Genomic DNA, 25,935 nt, shown 5'->3' on the forward strand with positions numbered 1-25,935 from the left:
ATCTGTTTTTATGTTGGCATCCTGGAAAGCAGAAGAAAACAAGGTTGTGCCACCTTTTGCTAACTTGCATCCCTGTTCTGGCAAACAGGATGGACTGCTGCAGTATTGTTGAGAACCTGATGAGAAAGTTATGCCCTGGTCTTCCTATTTTTACTCTTATCCACTCCTCTTCGTTCTACAGCCTCGCCCAGAATAGGCCAAGAGTACTTAGACCAAAAATCTTGCGTGGGGAAGGTAGTAAAAAAGAAATTTCCTTTTGTATCATAAGGTCAAGGCAGTGGAGAGCTATAAATTGAGGTATTATTAAATGACAAGTTTGTTCTGTTTACTAGCACTTAGTAATGATATGCACTTTTATTTCCATATCAGTAATTGCTTTCAGCTCATTAGGAATTAAATGAATTGAATGGTATTGGATTAGCATTCCATTTTGCATCTTTCTGTAGCATTTAAAAGAAATACAGCTAGCAAAATGAGATACACAATGTCTGCATGGCCCTAGATAAGATTTATTAGGCTCAGCGCAGCTGAAAATCAATTTCAGAAGTACGTCTTAGAAGGAAGATTAAATACTTCTTCAACGTTTGTACTTTTTGTTGCAGCAGCTCTTGTGATAGGCTCTGAAAGCCTGAGTCATTAAGCTAATTCCGACAGAAAGCAAACAGAACAGGTTTTGACCTTTCTTAGTATTAATGTCTTCATTTCGCCTGCAGAGGCACTTCATCTCTTCTGAGACCGGAAAGATAGGCACTTTCACAGCTGAGTTGGCACTTCTGTTTCGTTCTCTAATTTGCTTGTATAAGTTTGAGTGGAACTATTCCCTTTTGAAAGCTTTAGGTTTAATTCTGCCTCAGAGACCCTCACGAGAGCCATTAGTTTTTGGAAGTGCACATCCAAATTCATTATTTGATTTATTTTTTCCCCAGAACACCAACTAATACCTCTACATGTTATACTGTATGCTATACACAAATAATTTTACTACAACATGGTCCTTCATTAGTGTAACTTTATTAGCAGAATATCCATACAGCTTGCTACTCTGGATGAAGTCACAAAATACAATGCATGAACTATTATGTGTTTCACTCTGGTGTGTGATTATAGTCTATTTCTTACATAGGTTATGAACCACTATATTTTGAGAGACTGACATAATATATTGTAGCCATGCATTTCAAAGAAGACCTGCTTATTTGATATTAAATTAACATGTATAATAGAGCATCAATTACAACATCTGGAAATAAAAATATTTTGATTGATTCCTCTACATAGGCAACATTTTAATTTAGCTAAATTTTCATCAGTCTTGCTGCTCATGTCTGCTCTGGGCATCATTTTTCATTTCCGAAGCCACAGTTTAAGTAATTCATTTCTAGAATGATAACGGGAACATTTGAAAAGACGTTCATTGATTTTGTGGAGCAATTGCTTTGTCTTTGGTATTGTATTAAGTACAACAAAATTTAGCAGAGGTAGCTTCTCTTCTGTTAGCTTGTTTTAAACAAGGCACACATCTTTTACTGTTCTTGAGGAAAAATTTACACTGGGCAAATTAGCTACCCAGTGTAAATAGTTATCAGAAAATCTGCTAAAATATTTAGATAGAAGCTCTGGAGATTAGATATGAACTGCTACTTCCCGTATACAAGACCTGTCACATTTTCCTTAAATCAGACCCCAAAGGAAAACCAAATGACTTTGAATTCTTTCTTCAGTTCTTGCTTTCAGATAGAGAATTCAAAAGAAGGCAATGCCCTCCAATTGTTTTTTACAAAAAACTTCCCATTTCATTCAGTGGCTCAATGAAACTTAACCAAATCATTCCCAACTCACACAGACAGGGAAAACTGCAGTTTTAAAGGAGCAACAATTAATGAGCAGAAGAATTACAATGCAGGAGCTCATTACAGAATTACGACAAACAAGCAAACGTAACACTAACTCAGATCTAACTTCATTTAGAATTACAATGACTGTGTTCTGAAATAAGTATTTCTACTAACTTGCTCAGACCAAAGGAAGTGGTAATCGCAGAAGTCACTGCCCAAAGCATTAAGACAATTAGATCTATTACTGTTTTCCTTTTGCAGGGGGCTGTTGGAAGGTACCTCGCCCACTTCAACACGAAGTTAACTGGGTAAGCAGCAGCCAGCTTCCCTGGCAGCCCTGTACTGACTTTAGTTCCCGTAATCATCTGTGCACTTAAATTCTGATCGCAGCCGAAGGCCCAAATTGTTCACCTTACCAAAGACAAGGCTGGAGTATGTTAGATAGAGCTGCATGCATTTGACGTGTATGTTCCCCTATGAAAGTTAGAATTTGAATACATACGATTTTTAGTACATCTATTAGCATTAGATTTTTAATACATCTATTAGCTACACACTGTCATCTTGAAACAAGAGTAGGTGCAGTCTCTATATGAACAGCTTGAAGTTGTACCTGATTGCTAAACCACCTGTCTGTTAACAGAAGCATTCCGAAGAGCTTAATACACAAGCTTTTTGGGTATTTCCCATGTAAATTCTTCTCTCCCAAAGTGCCCATAGCATGCTGTTTTTTGATAGATTGGCCTCTTCAAATCCAGCTCCCTAAATGAAAAGGGAAAAAAAAAGTATTCCAACATGTTTTGTGAGTTAGACGTATCAGAGGGACAATTAGTATTATCCTTGGAAGAAGGATGAGTTAGGCGTTGTTTCCCTGCACAATCACACAGATTTACAGCAGCAAAAGTAGTAAGATGATGGCTTCAATTTAAAGCGATTACAGTCAGCTTTCTCCAGATCTATCAAAGACAAATTAATAACGCTTTTTAAACTTTGTCATGCAGAAGCACTACAATTGGAAAAAAAGTTTAGGTGCAATTGTGTGAGCATTAATGTATTCTGTGTTATTTTAAGTGTACTACAGAATATTTTCTGATGCTACTGTGTTATAAAGACAATGGTGATCTCAAAAGAAGCAAAGATGCATGAAATCATTAGAATAGGGCTTAATAGCAATTATGATTAGATAAATAGTGAAGATGCAAGTCATGATGTTCAGCATGGGTTCACGAAGGGCAGGTCCTGCTTGACCAACCTGATCTCCTGCTATGATCTAGTGACCCGTCTGGTGGATGAGTGAAAGGCTGTTGATGTGGTCTACCTAGACTTCAGCAAAGCCTTTGACACTTTCTCCCACAGCATTCTCCTCCAGAAGCTGGCAGACCCTGGCTTGGACAGATACACTCTTGGCTGGGTAAGGAACTGGCTGGAGGGCCGGGCCCAGAGAGTGGTGGTGAATGGAGTTAAATCCAGCTGGTGACCGGTCACGAGTGGTGTTCCCCTGGGGTCAGTGCTGGGGCCTGTCCTGTTTAATATCTTTACTGATGACCTGGATGAGGGTATTGAGTGCACCCTCAGTAAGTTTGCAGATGACACCAAGTTGGCTGGAAGTGTTGATCTGCCTGAGGGTAGCGAAGCCTTACAGAGGGATCTGGATAGGTTGGATAGCTGAGCTGAAGCCAATGGGATGGGATTCAACAAGACCAAATGCCGGGTCCTGCACTTGGGCCGCAATAACCCCAGGCAACACTAAAGGCTTGGGGCAGAGTGGTTGGAAGACTGTGTAGAGGAAATGGACCTGGGGGTGTTGATTGACGCTAGACTGAACATGAGCCAGCAGTGTGCCCAGGTGGCCAAGAAGGCCAATGGCATCCTGGCTTGTATCAGAAATAGTGTGGCCAGCAGGAACAGGGAAGTAATTGTCCCCCTGTACTCAGCACTGGTGAGGCCACACCTCAAGTACTGTGTCCAATTTTGGGCCCCACACTGTAAGAAAGACATCGAGGCCCTGGAGCGTGTCCAGAGGAGGGCAAGAAAGCTGGTGAGGGGTTTGGAGCACAGACCTTATGAAGAGCAGCTGAAGGAGCTGGGATTGTTCAGTCTAGAGAAGAGGAGGCTCAGGGGAGACCTTATTGCTCTCTATAACTACCTGAAGGGAGGTTGTAGTGAGCTGGGGGTAAGCCTCTTCTCTCGGGTGACTAGTGATAGGACTAGAGGGAATGGCTTCAAGCTGCACCAGGGAAGATTCAGGCTGGCCATTAGGAAATACTACTTCTCTGAAAGGGTGGTCAGGCACTGGAATGGGCTGCTCAGAGAGGTGGTGAAGTCACCAAGCCTGGTGGTGTTCAAAGAGCGTTTGGGTGTTGTGTTGAGGGACATCGTTTAGAGGGAACCATTGGTGAAGGGCAAATGGTTGGACTGGATGATCCTGTGGGTCTTTTCCAACCTTAGCGATTCTATGATTCTGTGATTCTATGATTATTGCTTTTCAGTCTGCACTATGTTGCAGATTGCAGCTATGCTAAATGGTTAGTCACAGGTATCCACACAGATGTTTCTCTTTATTTTAGACAAGGCCTGATGCATTTTCTTCTATATGTGCTTTCTTATATTTACTATTTTATTTAATTATTTTTGAAAGTATGTTTAAAATAAATTGTTCATACCTTGAAAACTGTCTTAGAAATAGCTGAGCAAGGAAAGAAGAACAAATACTAGCAGCGTAGCTAAGCTATTTCATATAGTGAAGGTATTATATATTCTCACACTTAAGGGATCATTTGTTGATCTCATGATGTACAGCAGCTACGTCTTGTTTCAAATAACATTTTCTGCAATATGATCACATGCTCCAAGAGCCAGTGCAGTCATTTGTACTCGACCCTAATAGAAAAGCCATCAAAATATGAGTTCTGACTAGATGAAATGTAAGACAGCATGAAGTATTTTGATGCTTAGCTGCTCAAAACTGATAATCAGCACCATTTGAATAACTTTGAAGGTCATGGGGTGAAGTTTAACAAGGAAATATTCACTACACATTGTTCTTGTTTTTGCTTGCTTTCTTCTTCTTTTCTAATGTTCAGGGCTAGGAAAATGTACTATAAAAATGAAGCATTTTTGAACAAATTCAATCAAGGAAAACGTTTGATAGTTACTGATGGTGATGAACTAACATAATTACAAAGGCAAAGAGGAGTTTTAAGCTGTTAACACTTAGAAAATGTTACCTAGCAACTTGGGTTGCTAAAATGCTTTTCATTATCTCGGAATATTTGGGGGGAAAAAATGAAAAAAGTTAGCTCTATTGTCAGTATATATATTCGGGGAAGATTCTAAAAAGAAGTGCAAAAGGTTGGCCAATCCAGAAGAATGTGTTGATACTGCTTGATTCTGAGATCCGGCTCCCATTTCAAGGAAAAAAAGAACCCCCCTATTCATTCAGATGATGGCATTCTCCCCCTCAGAATAAAATATAGTAAAGACCCCTAAAGAATATACAGACAAGAATGATAGGAATAGCTCCAGATGAAAAAGAGAAGTCAATCATTTTAAGCAGTTTGCTCAAATAAATCTGCATATATGTTAACTTTTAGCTGGTTTTAAAACTAGCACTGCTGAAAGTGACAAAGTGGTTCCCTGATGTATGAAATCAGACTCTTGCTGGTACCTATCCTAGACTTGAGCTCCAATGCCAAATTTTATGAAGCTTAATGAGGGATGAATTCACAGTGTGATGGCTTCCTTAATAGGAAAAAAAGAAAAGAAAAAAGGAGGTGAAAATCAGCTGGGAGCCTGAGAAGTTCTTCAGGACTAGGAAGTTGAACCTCTAGCAGAAGACTGACTGCAAATTCACAACAACCTCTGCTTCCTAAGGGTTCACCTAAAGAATCATGAGTTAATCGGGAAAAGAACAAATAGAAGGAAAAATATTAAGATCAAATTACAGCTACACTGTATGACCACTGCTGATGAGTACAAATACTGAATCTTCTTCTCTATTCCAGCTCTTTCTCTGAGAGAACAGGATAATTCCCATGCTTCTTTAAGTATAAGGACTAACATCTGTCTAAAACACCTGCTCACTTAGGCCCGGAAATATTCCAGAAAGGTGTATGGCTGAGTTGGCTGTAGGGGGTTTCCTTGTCCTCAACTGAATATATGGTAGCCTCAATGACTCATGATTCTGAACACATATAAGAGATTATTCTTTTATATGATTGACTCAAAGTTTAACCTCCTCTTCCTCCTATAAATTGGAGCGAGACAACACAACTGAATTTTCACTGCGAGACAGCTCATTTCATGGTGGGCTTTTTCTTTTTTCTTTTTTCCTTTTTCTTTTTTAAGAAATCTGTGTTCCTTTTAAATCAAATTCAGTTGACTTCAAACAGGCTATGTATGTATGACAACTAGTGTCAGGGTCTCATTGCTCAGATATTCTGATGCAGAATGCAGGCTTGAATAAGCTAGTAACTTAAAAGTGTTATTTTCTCTTCTGGGCTAATGGCCAATATTCCCAGAAAAGCAGCAGCAAACACTAAAACATCCCACTCATTTCGAAGGGACTGCTTGTGAAGTGAGGACAACAGAATCTTGCCATCTTGTGGCGACTGTCTCACAAACTGTTACCATCTAAAGATTAAAGGCAGGGAGACAGTACTGAATTTTCTTCAGTAAAGGCCAGTCTTTCTGATGCCTTCCAGATAAGTCTGGGATTGGAAAGCTTACATACCCTTTAAACAGACTGTTTGGAAAGCCCATCTACATCTAATATTAAGTTTTAATTCTACTTTATCAAGCATGCTACCACCTGGCTAATAAACTGCAACACAGCACTCTACCACAGTTACTGGGAGATGTAACATCAAACAACTGACACAAGTTTTACTTACTCAGTACATCTTGTGACCAGATTTAAGAACTGGCCTTTGTATATCATACTGAGTGCATGGGAGGGGGTAGGGGGGCCACCAGCAGAAATGACAGCAATATGAGACATATGGTGAAGGTGACTTCTGGGAGGTTAGAAGCCAGAAACTTTAATATTAAACCATTAAAAGAACATTAAGAATATGATTTTCTTTTTTTCAGCAAATACTAAAAGCACACAAACCTTATGATAGCTCCAAGGCGTAGATCAAAGTTTTTCTGTACAATCTCAAGCAGCTCTTCTTCAGATCTGTCTGAGGTTCCATAATGAAACACCGAGATCGCAAGAGGATGACTCAGACCAATAGCATATGATAGCTGTAGAAGACATGCATGTAAGCCAGATACAGTTAAAACACTTCTTCCTACATTTTGCCTCGGAGAAAGGAAAAGGCTGTCTCATTTATCAAGGGAATGTCACATGTACTTTTATATGTATAGAAAGCTAGGGAATATGATTTTGCCATTAGTCCTCTTAGTTAAGTCTTATGTTAGGACTAAAGTTAGGTCTCTTTTTCATTAACAAATAAACCAATAATTTAATGTCATACTAAATAAACCATACTAAATAAAACATTGTGATATTATACAGCTGATCAGTCTGCAGTTCCCTCCATTATTCATTTTGACTTTTCAGTATTACTGGCTGGCTAGCAAGGAAACAATGTCCACGGCAAAGCCAGCCCAATCATCAGACTAATTGGAGGCCAGCAAGGTCTTACCATAGCATACAGTCACTAGTGAGCTGAAAACACGTCTGTGTTTCCACTTAGTACGTTTTTCTTTTCATTATCTTTAATCCAGACTCCAATGATTAACAAGACCTTTGCTTTTCTGCTCTCATTCTCTTCCCTGATTTCTTACTCTCACTCTTAATATCCAACCCCTCCAAGTTTGCTATTAACAAAATTAGTCTTGCCATATCTAAAATCAGGCTTGGGAATTGAAGGAGGATCTCTCAGAGTTATGAAACAACAGGATTTCCACCTGACTGAAGAATTAAGAAAGTGGTGCATGTGTTCCAAAATACTACTAAAAATGTGCATACCAGGAAGTCAGATGTCTTCTGTACCCTCAAGGAAAAAACAAACAAACAAACAAACAAAGTGATTTGCTAACTATCACTATCTGTGCTCTCCCTATTCTGTCTGCCCTTAATTTGCCTTACTGCACATTTTAAGTAGCAAACATATGCACACGTAAGGGAAGGGGTCTTGTTCCTAAGTGAGATGTCTGGTATTACATCACTGATTTTAAGCACATTCAGTGGACTTCTTCAACCAGTAGAGAAAGCAAAGGGTTCTTAAACAGGTTTCTCCAGAAAAAATACCAGCAAGATCACTGCTACATTTTAACATCCTAATTTGTTGTACTGAGTTAAAGCTACTACGTAGCAGCTACTTGGAATAAATATGTATATAAATAAGTATTACAGAATGCCTAGACAAATCTCAATGTTCTGGCATTCAGTTTGGGTTCTGACCAATAGCATAACTGTCTAGGTGCCAATAAAACACCTCTTCCAGCTACTGAGACTTAAGAGTCCCAAAAATTCATACTCAAGAAAGGAAATGCTTTTCTTCTAATGATGAAAGTTCTTCTTGTTTAAAGCTTGTAAAAACAAATAATCATATGATTGAATTTTGTTCTTAGTCACGCTTAACACCACAGGGGAATCAACAGTAGAGAACTCATGGTAACTTTAGGGTATTTTCAAATGTACCTTAATGTGCTTTAAGATACAAATAATTTGGCTATTCAGAAGTGCAGATTATGTAACCATGTCTAGACTCTGCTAACATAGCTGTGACGTGCAATATAGGCCTGTTTGAAGTGCTGGGAATGTATGTGTATGTAGAGCATCAGCTGAGTTGCTGAAGTAAAAGCAGTGATAATGCAAAGAGGTACCAAGAGTAGAGGTAGCAACACAGCTGGAGAAAGAACATTAGTCAGAATACTCCTTGCTCCAGGTGCTTCCTGGCCTGTGTCTTGGCTTCCCTAATAGGACTGACTCCTTAATACTTTTCCAATGAGATGACCGATTCTATTATGAGACATATAATTCTTAGACTGGAGTGGGACTGAGATTGCAAGCGTGTATTGTGAGGGAATGGCCACACATTAGAATAGAATGTCTGTTATGGTACATTAATTTCACGGCTGCTCTTACCTGAATTAATACTCTTCTACAGAGACCAGCCTTCACCAGAGATTTTGCTACCCATCGAGCTGCATATGCTGCAGAACGATCAACTTTGGAAGGGTCTTTTCCAGAGAAAGCACCACCACCATGGGCTCCCCAACCTCCATAGGTATCAACAATGATCTTCCTGCCAGTCAGACCAGCATCACTCTGCAGAACAGGAAATTGAATACTCATAAAACACAACAGTTCATCCAATTCTATACTATGTTATTGAGTACAGTGTTATTTTGTTGTTGTTTGTTTGTTTGTTTTGTATTTCCCACAAATATAACTTAATGTTCAGCATATCTGTTTTTGCTTACTACTGTTTAATGAATGAGCTCTACAGGACTGGATTATTTTTCACTAAATAATGGTACTAAAATGCCTGTGGTGCAATAACTTTTGAAGACCGATAAGAATGTGGCATAACAGTAAATATTACAAAAAGACTGCTCCCTGCAAGTTCACAATGTCAAAGCACTGATCAATTACTTCACTACACCTGACAAAGGTGAAGAATTTAGAAAGACAAAAGCTTTGCTGAAGAACAGATCATATGTGGCCTAAGAGGTCAATAAGATCCACTTACATACACATCCTACAGAGGAAGAATTAATTTCATGGGCCTACAGCTCAGTGTTGTGTAGGACAAGAGCACTGAAATACTCTAGCTGAGTTCACCAAAGAGTTCACAGGTGGCACAAGGACAATTTGGTATTTCTCCTTTCTTCTTCCTGTCTGCCTTTGTCCCCAGTAGTGGCACCCAACACTTCTGCGTGGTGTTTGGCCTACTTCCCACAACTTGATGAGAAGTTTTAACTTATTCAGCCAGGAGAGAATTAATGCCCTTCTGTGAGATTAACAAAGCCGGTGCCTGCAACCTGATAAATGAACTCCAGAATGTTAAGAAATTCCATCTTGAAAGAGCACAATCTGCATCAATCCACTAACTTTAAATATTCAAATAAGTAATACAAGAGTAAAACTGATGTTTATTCCCCGGTGAAAGCTGTTTCTCTACATCACCACAGTACAAACACACCTTGTAGTTTTGGTCCTTTCTTAAACTCCGTTTACAAAAGCATGTAAAACTCCATTTCAATGCAGGCTGTCCAGTACAAAAACTTCAGTGGCAGTGACTGCAGATTCATTAAAAATATTTATACTTTATTAATTAAAGGCATAGCAGTGCAAGAGAACATTTAGAAACATGTGGCAAAGTTTGTTCAGGCTCCCTGCATCCAAGTCTCTTTATCCTTTCTACTTTCAAAGTACCATACCTTAGGACCACCTTCTACAAACTTCTCACTTGGAAGGAGATGATAAATTGTGCCTTCATCAAGATACTTCTCTGGAATGACTTCTTTAACAACTTTCTCCATTAACTCCTTTTGTATGTGTTGTAGAGGTACGTCTGGGGCATGATGTACTGAGATCACAACTGTATGCACTCGGATGGGTTCCACTGCTCCATCACTCTCCTTGTATTCCATAGTGACCTGGAAAGAAAAAAAGGCACTGAATCAAGGCCAGGAACAAGCCTAGAGCACAATTCTTCATGAGGAACACAAGTCTGAAAATTTAGAAAGAACCTAGTTCTTTTCTACAGCAATAACAACAACAATTACTACTACTACTACAGTAATAAGTGAAGCAAAAGGGAAGGAAAAACAATATATTATTTCTGATTTTTAGTATCACTGTAGGAAAATAATGTAGAAAGTGCTAAAGCACCTCGACCAAAAGCAAAGCATATTACCTGTATTTCCACATAGATAAAAATAAAAAATAAAAAAAGAACCAGTCCCATACAGAAGCCTAGGATTGCTCCTGGCAGAAGCTAAACTCATTCAGTTTTGCATGTTAACATAACTTCAAATAGTGAGCCTCCAAAGTAAAATCAAAATAACACCTGGAGACCGCTGCTGAAATGTGAAATTGTGGTTGATGATACGGTGAGCTGTACTCTTTGCTACTCTTTGAAAGGCTTTCATATGTATACAAATACATGACATTGCTCCACCTTTAGGACAGGTTTTCTGTAGACAAAGAAGATTTCTCTAGTTTTCTACCCTCCAAGCATATTTGGATAAATACAATGAGAAGAAACCAGTCCATTCACATGTTCTATGCACTGCCAACAAAAGGTACAGGTGATCCATGTTGCTGTACTGCTACTGTAACATCTGTAGTAGTACAATTCAGTACAGTTCATTTCCATCACAGCAACAGAATATAAGAATAAAACAATGCGCTGTCTTGGAAGTGTAATATTTATGGATTTCCCTTCCTCTTCTGCAGATTTCACAGCCTGGAAGAGAGAGGACTTTTGAGAGGACTGCCTTTGAGACTGACAAAGTGCATTACTGTTAGAATGTGGCTCAGTGACTCATCTACTAAGCTCTGTAACACAGCCGTCGATGGCTCTGACCATTAGTCAAATACAGCATGTATGGAGTTTCACACAGGAACAGGCCTGTTTTGTCTGACTGAGAAACTGCTTTTTTCAATCCGAAATTCTGGAATACAGACGTTTATGCAGGAAATAAAAACAAAAATGAACAAACAAAACTTGTTAGTAATTTGTTAATCTTCCTAATCTCCAGAGGAAAAGAAGCAAAATACCAGAGGTGATTTGAAGAAAACTGTAAAGACAATGGCAGAACGCATTAAACATCCCATATGTGTTACATACAAATGCACCTTGTGAAATCCACCTCACCTTGGAATATGAAAATTACACTATCATTTTTAATATATATACATGTATATACATGTGTTATATAAATATTACATATATATATTCCAGTTTCATAACAGACGGGGTAAGTGACTTCTGTTGTGATTCACCATAAAAGTTTGTAAACAAATATCTACGCATTTACTTTACAAACCTGTGTTTTTCCATCTGGTCTAACCCAGGGCCATGTTCCATTTCGTTCCAGATCCTTTATCCTTGCAGTGAGCTTGTGCGCCAACAGGACTGTTAAGGGCATACATTCCTCAGTTTCATCAGTAGCATAGCCAAACATCAAACCCTGGATTGAAACACTCGGAATTAAGCCACCCATTTCCATGTTCTCTTTTAGTTTCTGCACCTGTCTTTGTCACAAAGTATTTTAAAACCAACCAAACCTAGAAACAGACAGCAATAACTTGCAGAGTGAATATGCTTGGATGCATAACCAACCTGAAATAACACTTATGTATCTGCATTGCATGAGAATGAGAGTTACACAAGGGTCTGGTTCCCAAGAGTGCCTTAAGCATCCACAAGAATTCACTGCAAAGGCTTAACAGACATGAAACTCATAAAGTCTGATCTGCCTTTTCCCTGTTCATGACGACTGAAACAATGCAGCCGGAGAGGCAGAACCAGGCTACCACAGGACTTGAAAGACCAGCACTGCCATCTACTGATCAAAAGCTTAGTTGTAGCTCTAACCAGTAGCACCACTGGCCACAGGAAAAGCCATTTTCAGTGAATCTAGAGATGGCTATGTCATTTCTTGTTCTTGTTTGGTTGGTTGGCTTACTTTGGTTTTGGCAGATTATGGTTTTGGTTGGTTTTAGTGGTTTGTTGGTTATTTGTTTGTTTGTTTGTTTGTTTGTTTGTTTGTTTTCCCATTTCTGATGTTTAAGAGAATACAAAGTTATTTGGCATTAATTCTTACACTTTAATTTCTGCAGTGTCCATAAAGGAAAGTGTCTGGTCCAGCTAGAATAAAAATTACCTGATCCCCTGCTCCAATGTCATCGTCACTCTTGCCATGGGAGACAGCATGCTTGATCTCTTTACACTGTTGTTCTAACGCCACTAGAACTGTGCAAGTCTTATGGTCCAATCCTAGCAAAGGAAATTTTGGGAAGTGGGGTCATATATCATTGAGAGTTTACAATTTGCTGAAGAAGCTTTTGGGGATTATCTAGTTACCTTGGCTAAGATTTTAACAAACCTAAGTATACTGCTTTCCTATGCCATCATGGTTTTGTACTGCTAACAAAAGCAGACAATATTAGCATATTGTTTTTACAGTATTAGGATCTGGGCAGGTTGCAGTTGGAGTGAGGTCTTTAAACTGACAGGTCAAGTGTAACCCTAGCTGCCCCACAAAAGCTTGTGACAGTGCTTATGTACAGATGTCTAGGGTTCAAACCATATGTGGAAAATGTTACCAGAAACTGTTACTCTTTTGTTGTTGTTGTTGCTTCAAGTTCTAAAATTGGAGAAAAACTATGCAAGCAATATATGAAAAGGGGAGACTGAAAGAAAGTAGTTGTCTAGGGGATTAAACTGCTGACATGAAGCTACCATGGGAAAACATTTTGTGAGTACATAAACAATTCCCTTGGGAATTAAATTCAAGTTTTGTAGGCATATTTGTCCCAAGGACAAGGATCATCAAGGTTTAAGCTTTTACTATATAAGCCTGTGATGTAACTACTTTTGGATAATTGAGTAAACACTAGATTTTCTACATCAGAGGAGAAGGGAGTAGATAGTCTTTTGAAGAATAAGTGTTTTGTGAATATACTACCCTCAAGTAGCTTCTTCAGCATCAGCCCAAAAATATGTATCAACTTCTGTGCAGTTTTCTTGTAGGTCTAGATGTACATTTTGTTTCATTTTTAAGCAGATCATAAAAACAAGACTTTGGCCACAAGCAGAACAGATCCAATAGTGAATGAAAAAAGGATCTCACTCACCTTTAGAAGAGTCATCATACCCTATCCTCTTAAGGGTCTCTCTTACTATTTGTTGGTAATCTACTATAGCCCGGGATGTGATCTCTCCACAAAGCAAAATCATTCCAGTTTTTGCCACACATTCTGCAGGGAGGAAAAAAAAAAGAAAGGGAGGAAGGGAGGAAAGGAGGGAGGGAGAAATGTAAGAATTCTACTGCTGCTATTTTTACAATTGCACAAGATGATGCTGAATAAGGTTTCCTACACAAATGATTGCTAATTGAGGAAACTCAGGGAAATGCCTTAGCTTAGGTATATGTCTGTGTGCCATTACTCTTCTCTTCAAGTGATACTAACATAAAAATCACTTCAAGGTGGGTTCATTCAATGGAATTACCCTATCTCCACAGTAGCCAGCAGCAAACGTCTGTAAGGACAGGTTTATTATATAGAGTTGTTTCTCCAAATGCTTTCCTGGTCTCCATCAGTTTTAGCTCAGGGACCTTCTGAAGCTAGAGGAACATAACTTATTAACAGATGGCATTACTAATCTTTCACAGATTTTTGCTGCACTAATTCACCCAGTTGCCCTTGGCAACCATGAAAATTTCTAGCATCTACAGCAATCTGAAGTGGGAAGCTTCACAACTACATTACCAATTCCATGCAGAGTCATTTCATATTCCAAGCATCATTGCGGCCTTCAAATTTCATATAATCACAGAATCAGTTGAATTGGAAGGGACCCTCATTGACCAGCAATGATTTTCCTGTCAGCCTCACTGTAGCAAACCACTTATGTTTGTGAGACACGTATTGTACTGTGATTCTTCTGCTGGGAGAAGAGACCTTGTATTTCAGGTGTGAGGAGAAGAACCACTCTCAACTCATCCTATGTCGTCACTACATAAAGGGAAAGGCTTACCTGGAAGAACACAAAGTTGTGGATCTTGGGGCTGAGAAATGGCAAAATAAGGCCCTACTCATCACCAAAGGTCCCTACAAACTCTCCTCGGCCCATTGCAGCCTAGCAAAGCTTGGTAATGATGAAAGACTTCACAGCATGAAGATGTCTTTTTAGAATCAGAATTGGAATGGTTCATCTCGCTATATTTGATTGCTTTTCATTCTGACCAAAATTTAATGCAACCAAAAGAAAACGTGGCTCAGGAACTGCACTCTACCAGCAACAAATACCTGAGACCCAGCAACACCCCTATCTGCTCTATCCAAGAGAAATTTACCATTAAAGGCTTGGAGCTCTTCATGGGGGGGACTGATTTCTTAAATGTTTTGGCCTCCCTTTAACAATATTTTTAACACAACTACTAGGCAGAAATTTCCATTTTATCTTTTGTACTGTCATGGTTCATAATTAGCAAAGTTTCTCTCGTGACTGATTTGCTGGACACATTGGGAAGAATCTTTTACTCTCAAGAAAACATTTGGCTTCACTTAATCAGAGAAGAAGTAGAATACTTATTTTGCTGTAGCTGCATGCTCCTTGCACCCCTTATTGCCTTGACTGTACTGTTACGTTGTATGTTGACAGCACATAGACAGGCCAGCTGCCTCCTGCCACAATGAGGCATTGCCATTTTAACAATTCAGAAATTCATGTACAGCCAGCTAATCATACAAGTCAAGAAGTACATAAAATTCAGAGAACTATAGATACATTTTTTCTACTGGTAGGTTGAATCTAGTTTCAACATGTCCATAAATTACATTTCATATTTACTTAAAATGCAGGATTACAGGGACTTAGATTACAGGTTAATCTTGATCAACTAAACAGAATTTCTAAGTCTCACCCAGAAACTGCTTTCTCTCCTCCCAGCCACTACCTTTTTTTAAATTTAATAGAATAGTGTATATGACCAGATTTAACACCATGATACCATATTAAAGTACTCTGATTCCACTTAGAAGTTTTAACATGGGTTGTTTTTTTTTGTTTGGTTGGGTTTTTTTTAGTTGTTTATCATTTTTGTGGGGGTTTTGTCATTGATGGTTGTTTGTGTGTTTGCTTTTCCCAGCTGATTACAGAAATCAGGCTTTTACCTATGTAACCATATCACACTTCAGCCTTTGTTTTGTTAAGACAAACTGATCATGCTTCTCACATTGCTTATGACATCTTTCCAGTCCTTGTCATTATCACGGCATTTGTCTTACCATCTCCAGCTTTCCAGCATATTTAGAAGCACAACTGCCTGCAACACTGAAATATGTTCTTCACCAAGTCTAATATGTATGCTAAACTCTTCCTCTACGTCTCCTCACTGTTCACATCTATGCAACAAGATCACAGGAGATGTTTTAGACCAAACGTCACATTAGACCACTGTCTTACTACTCCAACTATGGCCTCTATGACTTGTCCCACGAAAGAAGTGACTTCGCACTCAGAGCTCTTTAGAAACGTTCCCATTCTGTATACATTCCAATCCTTTATTAAGTCCTTAGTCTCTAGAAACAGAGGTGTTGCTAGTGACAATATCCAGTGTATAATATGGGTAGACTTAACAGAAAGTCACCCGAAAAAATACAAGTCCATTTAATCAGAATCACACCCAAACAAACTGTGCATTTACCTTTGTATGAACCACAGGCATTACCCTAGTTCTGTAAAAGCACAGTATGTATCTATTTAGCACTTTTTAATTTTATTAATACATTTTACTCAGTAACTCAGGAAATACATCCTCATACACACCGATCTTCATTTTTTTTCCCCTGGTTTTCTTAAAGTCATTATCATTAGCTCTGTTTTCCCTGGTTTTCCCTGACACCAATGATGTCTCCTGAGCAATTTTCTACATTTTATCATTTTTAATTTCTAGTGAAATACTCTGTATTCTTTTTCCTGTTTATGTCTTGCAGTCTTTTGCTCTCCCTTCTCCTCATAGTTAGTATGCCAGTGCTGGCCGTTGGCTAACAGAGGAAGAACTGACTGCCAGCCAATCACTGTAAGAATTTTGGATGACAGGACATTTTTAGCAACATAGATTACTTGTTGTATTTCATTAATCTGTTTTTATGTCTGCATTGTACTTACCACAGGCAACCTTGGCATCTGGATCAATACTGAGATGAGCATCTAGAACAGCATCACTTATCTGATCACACATTTTGTCTAGAAGACAAAAAAAAAAAAAAAAAAAAAGCAACATTTCTATTCTGTGATAAAAACTGAAAAGTGATTTTTCAACAAGATTTCATGTCCAGCAGCCAATATGTTGCTGTTTATGGAGTATCTGCCAAGAGGCAATTTCAGCAACTTAGAAGTCTGAATCTGTCCTATCCTCTTTTCACACTTCTCCTCAAGTTAATCTGAACGAACATATTATTATCATCTGCAAGGACAAGCAGCCTGCCAGGTGAGGGCACAAAGACAAAGCCTGTGAAGGCATTCTGGAATATTAGTTTCAGGAGAAGGTGTACAGAGTATCCCCTGAATAAAACTTGAACATACGTTCTTTAAGTAGTTCTTACCCTCTATATTGCACAGTAGTAGCAGTCAGAGACTTACACTTAAGATATCATTTATCCCTTCACTACCTCCAGTGAGGGTCTCTGCGATCTCATGTGTCTACAACTTTTAAGGGAAGAGGTGTTGTTCTTCCTATAAACAGCTGCGTTAGATTGAAGACCACTCCTGCAATTATGCACTGCTATCCAGCTCATTTAAGTTTAGAAAGTATTGGTGAAAAATGTTTTTACCTATTCTGTCTATAATACCTACTACTTAATGAAGAAGTAAAACCTGAATGTGCCATGATTTTCTTTTCACTAGGACAACTGCGTTGTTTAAATTAAGTGAATAGATTAAGGGACAAATTGAGATTCTTGTCTCCTCAGGGTAACTGAACCAGATAAAAGCCAATTATGTTACTTCTGAAGAAGTACATATTTAAAATATTTCATATCTGCAGAGCCAGTGTGAGGAATATGCATTAATCTTGACCCACTATCATTAAAAAAATACCTCCAGCAGTACAGCTACACCGCTGGATCTACAGTATTATACCAATGAGCCAGGTACCCTTATCGTTTGCAAGAACTTATACAATTATCTATGCAATTATCAGTCTAAAATAACTTTTCATGTGAGAATACCATTCCATGTTCTGGTAAACCAGAGGGCCCAAAGAGAAAGTAATGAAGGAGCATAATTGAACATACTCCTTAAATTACTTTTTTGCTTTTAATCTACTTTGGAAGAAAACAAGCATCAGAATGAAATTATAAGACAAGAGGAGAGTTATTCTGTATCCCAAAACATCACAGAATCACAGAATCATAAGAGTTGGAAGGGTTCTCTGGAGATCACCAAGTCCAACTCCCTGCCAAAGCAAATTCCATAGAGTAGGTTACACAGGAAAGCGTGAGCAAACAGTTTGCTGTGATAAGAGTACTTGGTATGGAAAGCAAGCCTGACGTAGAGACTGCCACCAATTGGTATTTCATCCAGAAGAAGCAAAAGAAGTGTCTCTAAGTTTCAGGAAGTACAAACAGTTCACAGAAGATGGATTATTTTGGAGGTAATAAACACATGCCATTTTTATTTTCCCATATATGTCATTATTACAAAGAAAAATCACTGAGTGATGGAAGGTGATGGAGGTGATGGAGGGTGGTGCCTAAATACATGCAGCAATGGGCTGTGAGATCATTGACCAAAGGGTTGTGGTATCTGCCAGAGATGACTGCGACCTCACTGATCTTTGTGTATAAATTTAGTTGCCAGTAGAGACCAGCACGGACTTATGCCTGGACAGTAGTTGAGCACAGCTGCGAGTCTTGGAGCACTGGGTCGGGTTGTGCTTTGGGGCTGTCAGCAGCAGTTCTTGGTGCTCATCCCGCAGCACCTCTAGTGTTTCCCTGGTCCTACCTGACTCAGGGAGCCAGGGTGCACTTGCAGCAGCAGAGGTGAGCAGTGTGGGGGACGCGGCCCTCAGCATGGTCACAGGGAGCTAGGGCTGGGGGGGGGGGGGGTTGCTACTGAGGGATGAGGATATCACTACTGCCTGCCCTGGGAACAGCAAGTGACCATGGCTTCTCTCTCTCTTTTGCAGTTTGTGACGCCTCCTGCAGCTGAGGTGCCAGAGAGGGGAGGAGCTCGTCTCTTCCCAGCTCACTGCACAGCCCAGGGCCATGGAGGTGCCATCTCACTGGGCCTGCCCTATCAATGGGATGATGTCACCTATGTGATGCCGTGTCTCCATCAGCTTTGCTATGGCTGTCCACTCTGCTGGGTAAATAAGCAGATGAGATGTGTCATATGTGGGCACAATATAAAGACCATCCAATACTCGGTGAGGTTGGACAATGGTTCACAGAATCATAGAATCTCTAAGGCTGGAAAAGACCTCTAAGATTATCCTGTCCAACTGTCCACCTATCACCAATATTTCTCACTAAACCATATTCCTCGGTACAAAATCTAAATGTTCCTTGAACACCTCCAGGGACAGTGATTCCACCTCGCCTGGGCAGGCCGTTCATGTGCCTGACCACTCACTCAGGGAAGAAGTATTTCCTAACGTCCAACCTGAATCACCCCTGGTGCAACTTGAGCCTATTCCATCTAGTTTTATTGCTATTTACACAGGAGAAGAGGACAACACCTATCTCACCACAACCTCCCTTCAGACAGTTGTAGAGAGCAGTAAGGTCTCCCCTGAGCCTCCTCTTCTCCAGCCTGAACAATCCCAGCTATCTGAGCTGCTCCTCATAAGGCCTGTGCTCCAGACCCCTCACAGCTCTACTGCACTTCTATGGACACGCTCCAGGGCCTCAGTGTCTTTCTTGTAGTGAGGGGCCCAAAACTGAACACAGCACTCAAGGTGAAGCCTCACCAGTGCTGAGTACAGAGATCACAGATCAGATACAGATCACCTCCATGTTCCTGCTGGCAACACTATTTCTGATTCAAGCCAGGATGCCATTGGCCTTCTTGGCCACCTGGGCACACTGCTGGCTCATGTTCAGCCAAGCGTCCACCAACACACTCAGGTCCGTTTTTTCCATGCAGTCTTCCAGCCAATCTGCCCCAAGCCTGTAGAATTCCCTGGGGTTACTGTGGCCAAAGTGCAGGACATGGCACTTGATTTTGTTGAATTTCACCCCATTGGCCACAGCCCAGCTATTCAGCCTGTCCAGGTGGTTCAGTAGGGCTTTCCTTCCTCCAGGCAGATCAACACTTCCTGCCACTTTGGTGTCATCTGCAAACTTACTGAGGGTGCACTACTGAGTGCCCTCACCCAGGTCATCAATAAAGTGGAACACCAGTACCAGCTGGATGCAACTGCATTTACCACCATTCTCTGGGCCCGGTCATCCAGCCAGTTCTTTACCGAGCAGTGAGTGTACCTGTCCAAGCCACAGGCTGCCAGCTTCTCCAGGAAAATACTGTGGGAGGCGGTATCAACAGCTTTGCTGAAGTCTAGGTCTGAAGTCAACAGCCTTCCCCTTGTCCACCAGGTGGGTCACTTGATCATAGAAGGGAATCAGGTTGGTCAAGCAGGACCTGTCTGTCATGACCCCATGCTGACTAGGCCCTCTGCTGTCCCACACATGTTGTGTAATCACACTGAAGATGATCTGCTCCATAACCTTACCTGGCACCAAGGTCAGGCCTTTAGTTCCCCAGATCCTTCTTACAACCCTTCTTGTAGATGGGAGTCACATTGGGAAGCCTCCAATCCTCTAGGATCTTTCCAGTTGACCATGAACACTGGTAGATGATGGAAAGCAGCCAGAATCTCACTTTCACCAACTCTCTCAGCACCTTTGGGCGGATCTCATCCAGCCCCATGGACTTGTGGCAGTCCAAGTGGAGTAGTAGGTCTCTGTTTCCACCTGAATCATGGGGGGTTTTATTCTTCTCCCCATCCAAGATTTCCAGGTCAGGGGGCAGAGTACTCCAAGGATAACTGGCCTGACTTTTAAAGACAGATGTAAAGAAGGCACTGAGAACTTCAGCTTTTTCCTTATCCTCAGTGGTCACTTTCCTGCCACATCCAGTAAAGGATGGAGATTCTCCTTAGCTCTCCTCTTACTGTTAATATATATTTGTAAAAAAGTTTTTTGTTCTCTTTTATCTCAATGTCCAAGTTGAATTCAAGCTGAGCTTTTGCCTTTCTGATTTTCTCCCTGCATACCTTAACAACTTCTTTGTCCTCTCCTTGAGTTGCCCATCCCTTCTTCCACAGGAGGTACGTTCTCTTTTCCTCCTGGAGCCTCAGAAAAATCTCCCTTTTCATCCATGAAGGTCTTCTTCCCCACCAGCTCATCTTGTGGCAAGGAGGGATAGCCTGTTCCTGTACTTTTAAGACTTCCTTCCTGAGGAGCGACCAGCCTTCCTGGAACCCTCTACCCTTCAGGACTGAATCCCAAGGGACTCTCCCTACCAGTGTCCTGAACAGTTCTTAGTCTGCCCTCCAGAAGTCCAAGGTAAAAGTTTTGTTGCCATCCTCCTGACTTTACCAAGAACCGAGAACTCTTCCATTTCATGGTCACTCTGACAAAGGCAGCTCCCAACCTCCACATCTCCCACCAGTCCTTCTCTGTCTGTGAATAGCAGACCTAGTGGGGCTCTTCGTCTGGTAGGTTCTCTTACCAGCTGCATCAGGAAGTTATCTTCCATACACTCTAGAAACCCCCTAGGCTGCTTCTTCTGCATTGTACTGTATTTCCAACATATACTAGGAAAGGGCTAGCGATTGCACAAATTATGCCAGCTGTTTGTAGAATGCCTCATCTGTCTCTTTGTCCTGGTTAGGCAGTCTATAACAGACCCCCACCAGGATGTCTACCTTGTTGGTCCTCTCCCTGATCCTTACCCCTAGAGATTCAACCTTATCATTCCCAGCCCCAAGCTCAATAACATCAAATCACCCTAACACAGAGAGCTACATCATCACCTCTCCTTCCTTGTCTGTCCCTTCTGAAAAGCTTATAGTCATTCACTGCAGCACTCCAGTCATGGAAGTGATCCCACCATTTTCCATAATGGCAACTCAGTCATAGTTTGACTGCACTGGATGCTGGGAGGCTAACATCAACCTCTCAGTCTGCTGCTGAGGAAAATAAATAAATAAAACAGAAAGAAAAAGTCTGTAATTCAATGTGAAGTTTAAGGCTCACAGTGAAATTAACACAGGAACCATGAAGCAGTATCTTTCGACATACTCTAAGAGCAAATAAATATGAAAAATGCCAAACTCTTAACTTTGAATGTACAAACTCTTGTGCCATCAATACTAGTTCACTGAAGTATAAACTAAAAACTGGCTTAGAGTAGACCACAGAGAGAGTTCCTGCCTCTACTGGATCCTTTGGTCATGCCATCCCAGATGCAGAACCTTGAACTTGTCTTTATTAAATTTCATGCAGCTCTTGCTTGACCACACTTCCAGCCTGTCCCGGTCTCTGTATGACAGCTCTCCCTTCTGGCATGGTCACTTTATCATAATTATTAATTTCATTGTCCAGATCTTTCTTGCAGATATTTTACATCATGGGGCTGAGCACTAATCCCTGGCAGATTCCACTTGTGCCAACCTTCATAAAAACAACTGACCGTTACCCTCTGAGTAATGCCTGTTGGCCAGTTTCCATCTCCCAGATCACATCTTGCCAGTTTGGCTAGGATGAGACAGTGGGAAATAGTGTTGTGCTGAATCTTCCCAGGCACCCGTTTCATTTGTTTATAATATTCTCTAAGTAGATTCATTTCATTACTTTCCCTGGGTTTGAAGTGGGAATAATGGCCTCATAGTTTCTTGGATCCTCTTTTGGGCCCCTCTTGCAGATGGGTGTGACACATGCCCTCTAACCTTACTGAAATTTCTTGCTAATATGTTTACTTACAGGATTAGAAACATGGTCAGTTACGTAAGTATATTGTACCATCACCGATAAAAACTGGCCATGGTTTGAAGACCCAAGGGCACAAGATGAAAGACAGAAACATCATGTAGTCATAATTTCAGACCCAGAAATTATTTTTACAATCCAGCGTAGAATCAGTAATGTCAAATTCCAAAGTTTATTAATCAATAGCCCTGAGGAAAACAAAGTCGTGTAAGTGTGAAAAGGATTCAAAACACGGAGTCGGATACTTAAGCAGTAATGGCATATCCTGGAAGAACTGATAAGTTTTATTGCCTTCAGTTACTTGCCCCATTACAACACACAGCATAATGTTCAAAAGCAAACAAGTAGTTGCAGACATTCTCAATATGATGCTACATGCTGCAGTGGTTTTGCAGATCTTGGGCTGTTCACTAAAGGGCTGAGCAGACATGTGATACTATAATAACTGGTCTCACACTATGCAATTCCCACATAAGGAATAGGATTTCTTAGAACAAACATACACAAGAAAAATAATCTGCAACTACTCAGTGTTTGACATCACCCTTATGAACTCACTCTTAGGCTTTTTATCATTTATTTTATTATGGAAAAATAAAAAGGTAGTGTTACTTTTAGTCTTAACATTAAAATCCTCCATTTGAAGGTTAAAATAAAAATATATAGATGTTGCAGCCTTTACTATAAATTTAAATCACTAGCATTTCTGATGGAAGCCTGAACTTTCTCTGCTCTATTAGTTAATAGAGCTTCTAGATGCATATTTGTCTAAATAAAACTGCGTGAAAAACACCTGAATTTAAAGAACAGCAATTAGAGCTGTAGTATTACCTTTCAGTCCCAGAAAAATACAATGGTTTTTGCACCACCTACAGCATATGTAAACTCGCACTGAAGAGAGCAAATTGGCAAACCAGCCATATTCAGTATTTACAGAAGTATCTGGAAAGCAGCTCAAATGAAAATCAATGCTTAGTATTTCAAACATCTCAGGGAGTTAACAGTGGTAAAGACACGTTTTTTCACTGCAGAATTGCAATTAAAATCAATGTCCAGTATATGTAGTATCTCTAAGTCTACTGTAGAAGACATCTCCACTCTTCTTCCTCTCAAGTAAAAGTTCTAAGTTGTCTACACCAGACTATACTGCATATTAAACAAATAGAACAAATTCTTGTCAAGGAATTAAAAACACTGATCAAAATAATTAATTGGTTCCTTCTTTTCTTAATTATGGGAGATAGGACTCAACTTTTATCACAAAGCATTCGTCTGTGCAAGTATTAACAAAAGCAAAAATTTGGTCAGTATTTTGACTTACCAGAATGTCCTTCTGCAACAGATTCTGAGGTAAAAAGAAACCGCTTTTCTTTTTTTGAGGTATGGCTTGACATGACTTAATATTTTCAGTGAGCCTGCAAATGAGAAAGACTCAAAGCAACTACAGACAAGCCCAGACAGAACACAAGGTGGAAAGGTTAATATATATATGAAAGCAGCTGACGTAATAGCTTCCGTGTGTTTGTTCCTCAGAAGATTAAGACTGATCTTTGTGAATTTTAAAACACACCACTACAGAAACTCATAAGACTTTAATGTTTGGATAACCTTGGTCCTATTAAACTATGCAGAAGTGTTATCATTAAGTTAAATGCAAAAATAGCTAAGCCAGAGTTGAACACCTTTGCATGTGTCCCAAATCCTTCATTCTTCCCTTCTTCTAAGTGCTAAGTTAAAAGCACTTCAAGATAGCAATAAAGCAATGAGATTTATTTGTAAGGACAAATAAAGTTTTCTCTTAGACATAGTATCTGCACACTGTACTTAGCTTTAGTAATTAACTGTGCAGAAACATCTCCCTTTTATGTGGGAAGTTTTTAACACCTCAGAGTGGTGAATTGTCCTTCCCTAATAGTATTTTTGACAGTAGTTAAGTGAAGAGCTATACAGTAATCACTGCACATTCTGTAGAGCATCAGTAAAGGCAATGTTCATTATAAATTTCCTTAAATTCTGAAACTAAAATCCACACTCCTGTCCCAGATATAGTAACCTTGTCTACAGTCAGGCTTTCTCAACTCCTTTTACAGAACCCTTTTCTTCTACTATTTTCCTTAATGTAGAGATGCACTACAAAACAGAGGGATTCAAAATATCTAAACAAAGTGAACGGCTTTGCTACTCTGGAAGCTCTGTGTTACATTAGCATATTTTAGGATGCACTGCAATAGCATAATGGAGCACCCAAGTAAAATGCAGTGTCACAAATTACTTAGGAAACAACAGCAGGTGCATCTGGCCTTGAAAATCCCCGTACCACTGAGCAGTTCTATACTGCTGCAATTCACTGTGTTGATCTCAGGTCACCAAATCAACAGCCACTTCCAAAAACACTGCTCCATGATGTAGGCATAATATACAGCAAAGAGAAAGATATTGAGATACAGGTGGAGTGCTACAACTGTAAGCCATACTGGTTGCCATGAACAAAAAATATTACTCACCAGGCCACCAGCAAATGTCTCACAAGAGACGTGTGTTCATTCTGCAAAGACTTTGCTGATAAGAAGCAGCATCTTTCACCTCAGAACATTTCCTACTTACAAGGCAGGTATGGTAGTAAAAGCTGTAATGAATACAAACCACTTAGACAAAGGAGCCAAAACCAATCCTCTTACACACCATGGGGATTTACCTTGTGGTATGCCTGTTTCTTCTGCAACCATATATTTTATGTTGTAATATAGGTACATTCCAAAAACTGTGTGTTAGATTTCCAGAAACAGTAACTGTAGAGTTTTTCAGCAGTGAGCATGAGGCCTAGGACAAGCTTTCACTTTGGAGATGATAAAATAGTTAATCTGGAATTAAACTCACTCAGACAAAAGTAGGATTAAGCAAAATTGTCTTTCAGTTGCAAGGATGAATGGAAAAGGCGCTGCCTAACTGTGGTAACCCAGGTAGTAGCTAGTATGTTACAACGAGCCAGCCACCCCAGGAAAAAATCACTAAAAGAGGTGGTAGCAAGAAACTCATTTTGGCTTTTTATTTTTTTTTAATTTTTGTTCTCATTCTAATCAATCTTACAGTGCAAAAGTTTTCAGTACATAGCACTAAGAAGCACCTATTCTCAGAAGGACAATTGCTCACGTGTGTGGAGAGCAATAAAGAGAAACACTTTAGACCACAGTTAATGATTATCAGAAATGCCACATGAAGGCCATTAACTCACTTATTTCACTGTTTCTCTTCAGCTTCAAAGAGTTTATTACAATACTACATGGAAATAAACTGATCATACAGAGATTTATGCCCTTGGAAGGATATCACTTCTGTGCCATACTCTTTGAGCTCAAGTTGCATGTTATACAAAACACTTCATGAAAAGCATAGAGATGTTCACATGGACTC

At 39.9% G+C, this 25,935-nt stretch overlaps 1 protein-coding gene across 2 annotated transcripts; it reads right to left on the reverse strand.

The window, feature by feature from the left end:
- Positions 1 to 991: 991 nt before the first annotated feature.
- Positions 992 to 23,979, reverse strand: MAT2L (methionine adenosyltransferase 2 like). 2 transcript variants are annotated; one of them, XM_424874.8, is made up of 9 exons: positions 23,846 to 23,979; positions 16,700 to 16,777; positions 13,660 to 13,782; positions 12,687 to 12,799; positions 11,847 to 11,990; positions 10,233 to 10,451; positions 8,935 to 9,117; positions 6,949 to 7,082; positions 992 to 2,597 (listed from the first exon to the last, which is right to left on the reverse strand). In XM_424874.8, the coding sequence occupies exons 1-9, from the start codon at positions 23,916 to 23,918 to the stop codon at positions 2,495 to 2,497; spliced, it is 1,170 nt and encodes a 389-aa protein (XP_424874.3). In that variant the 5' UTR covers positions 23,919 to 23,979; the 3' UTR covers positions 992 to 2,494. The 2 variants fall into 2 exon arrangements, with proteins under 2 accessions (XP_424874.3, XP_004949391.1); XM_004949334.5 differs by lacking the exon at positions 11,847 to 11,990.
- Between the last annotated feature and the right edge of the window lie 1,956 nt (positions 23,980 to 25,935).

This window comes from Gallus gallus, chromosome Z (genome assembly GCF_016699485.2).
Source record: "Gallus gallus isolate bGalGal1 chromosome Z, bGalGal1.mat.broiler.GRCg7b, whole genome shotgun sequence".
Classification (NCBI taxonomy): Eukaryota; Metazoa; Chordata; class Aves; order Galliformes; family Phasianidae; genus Gallus; species Gallus gallus.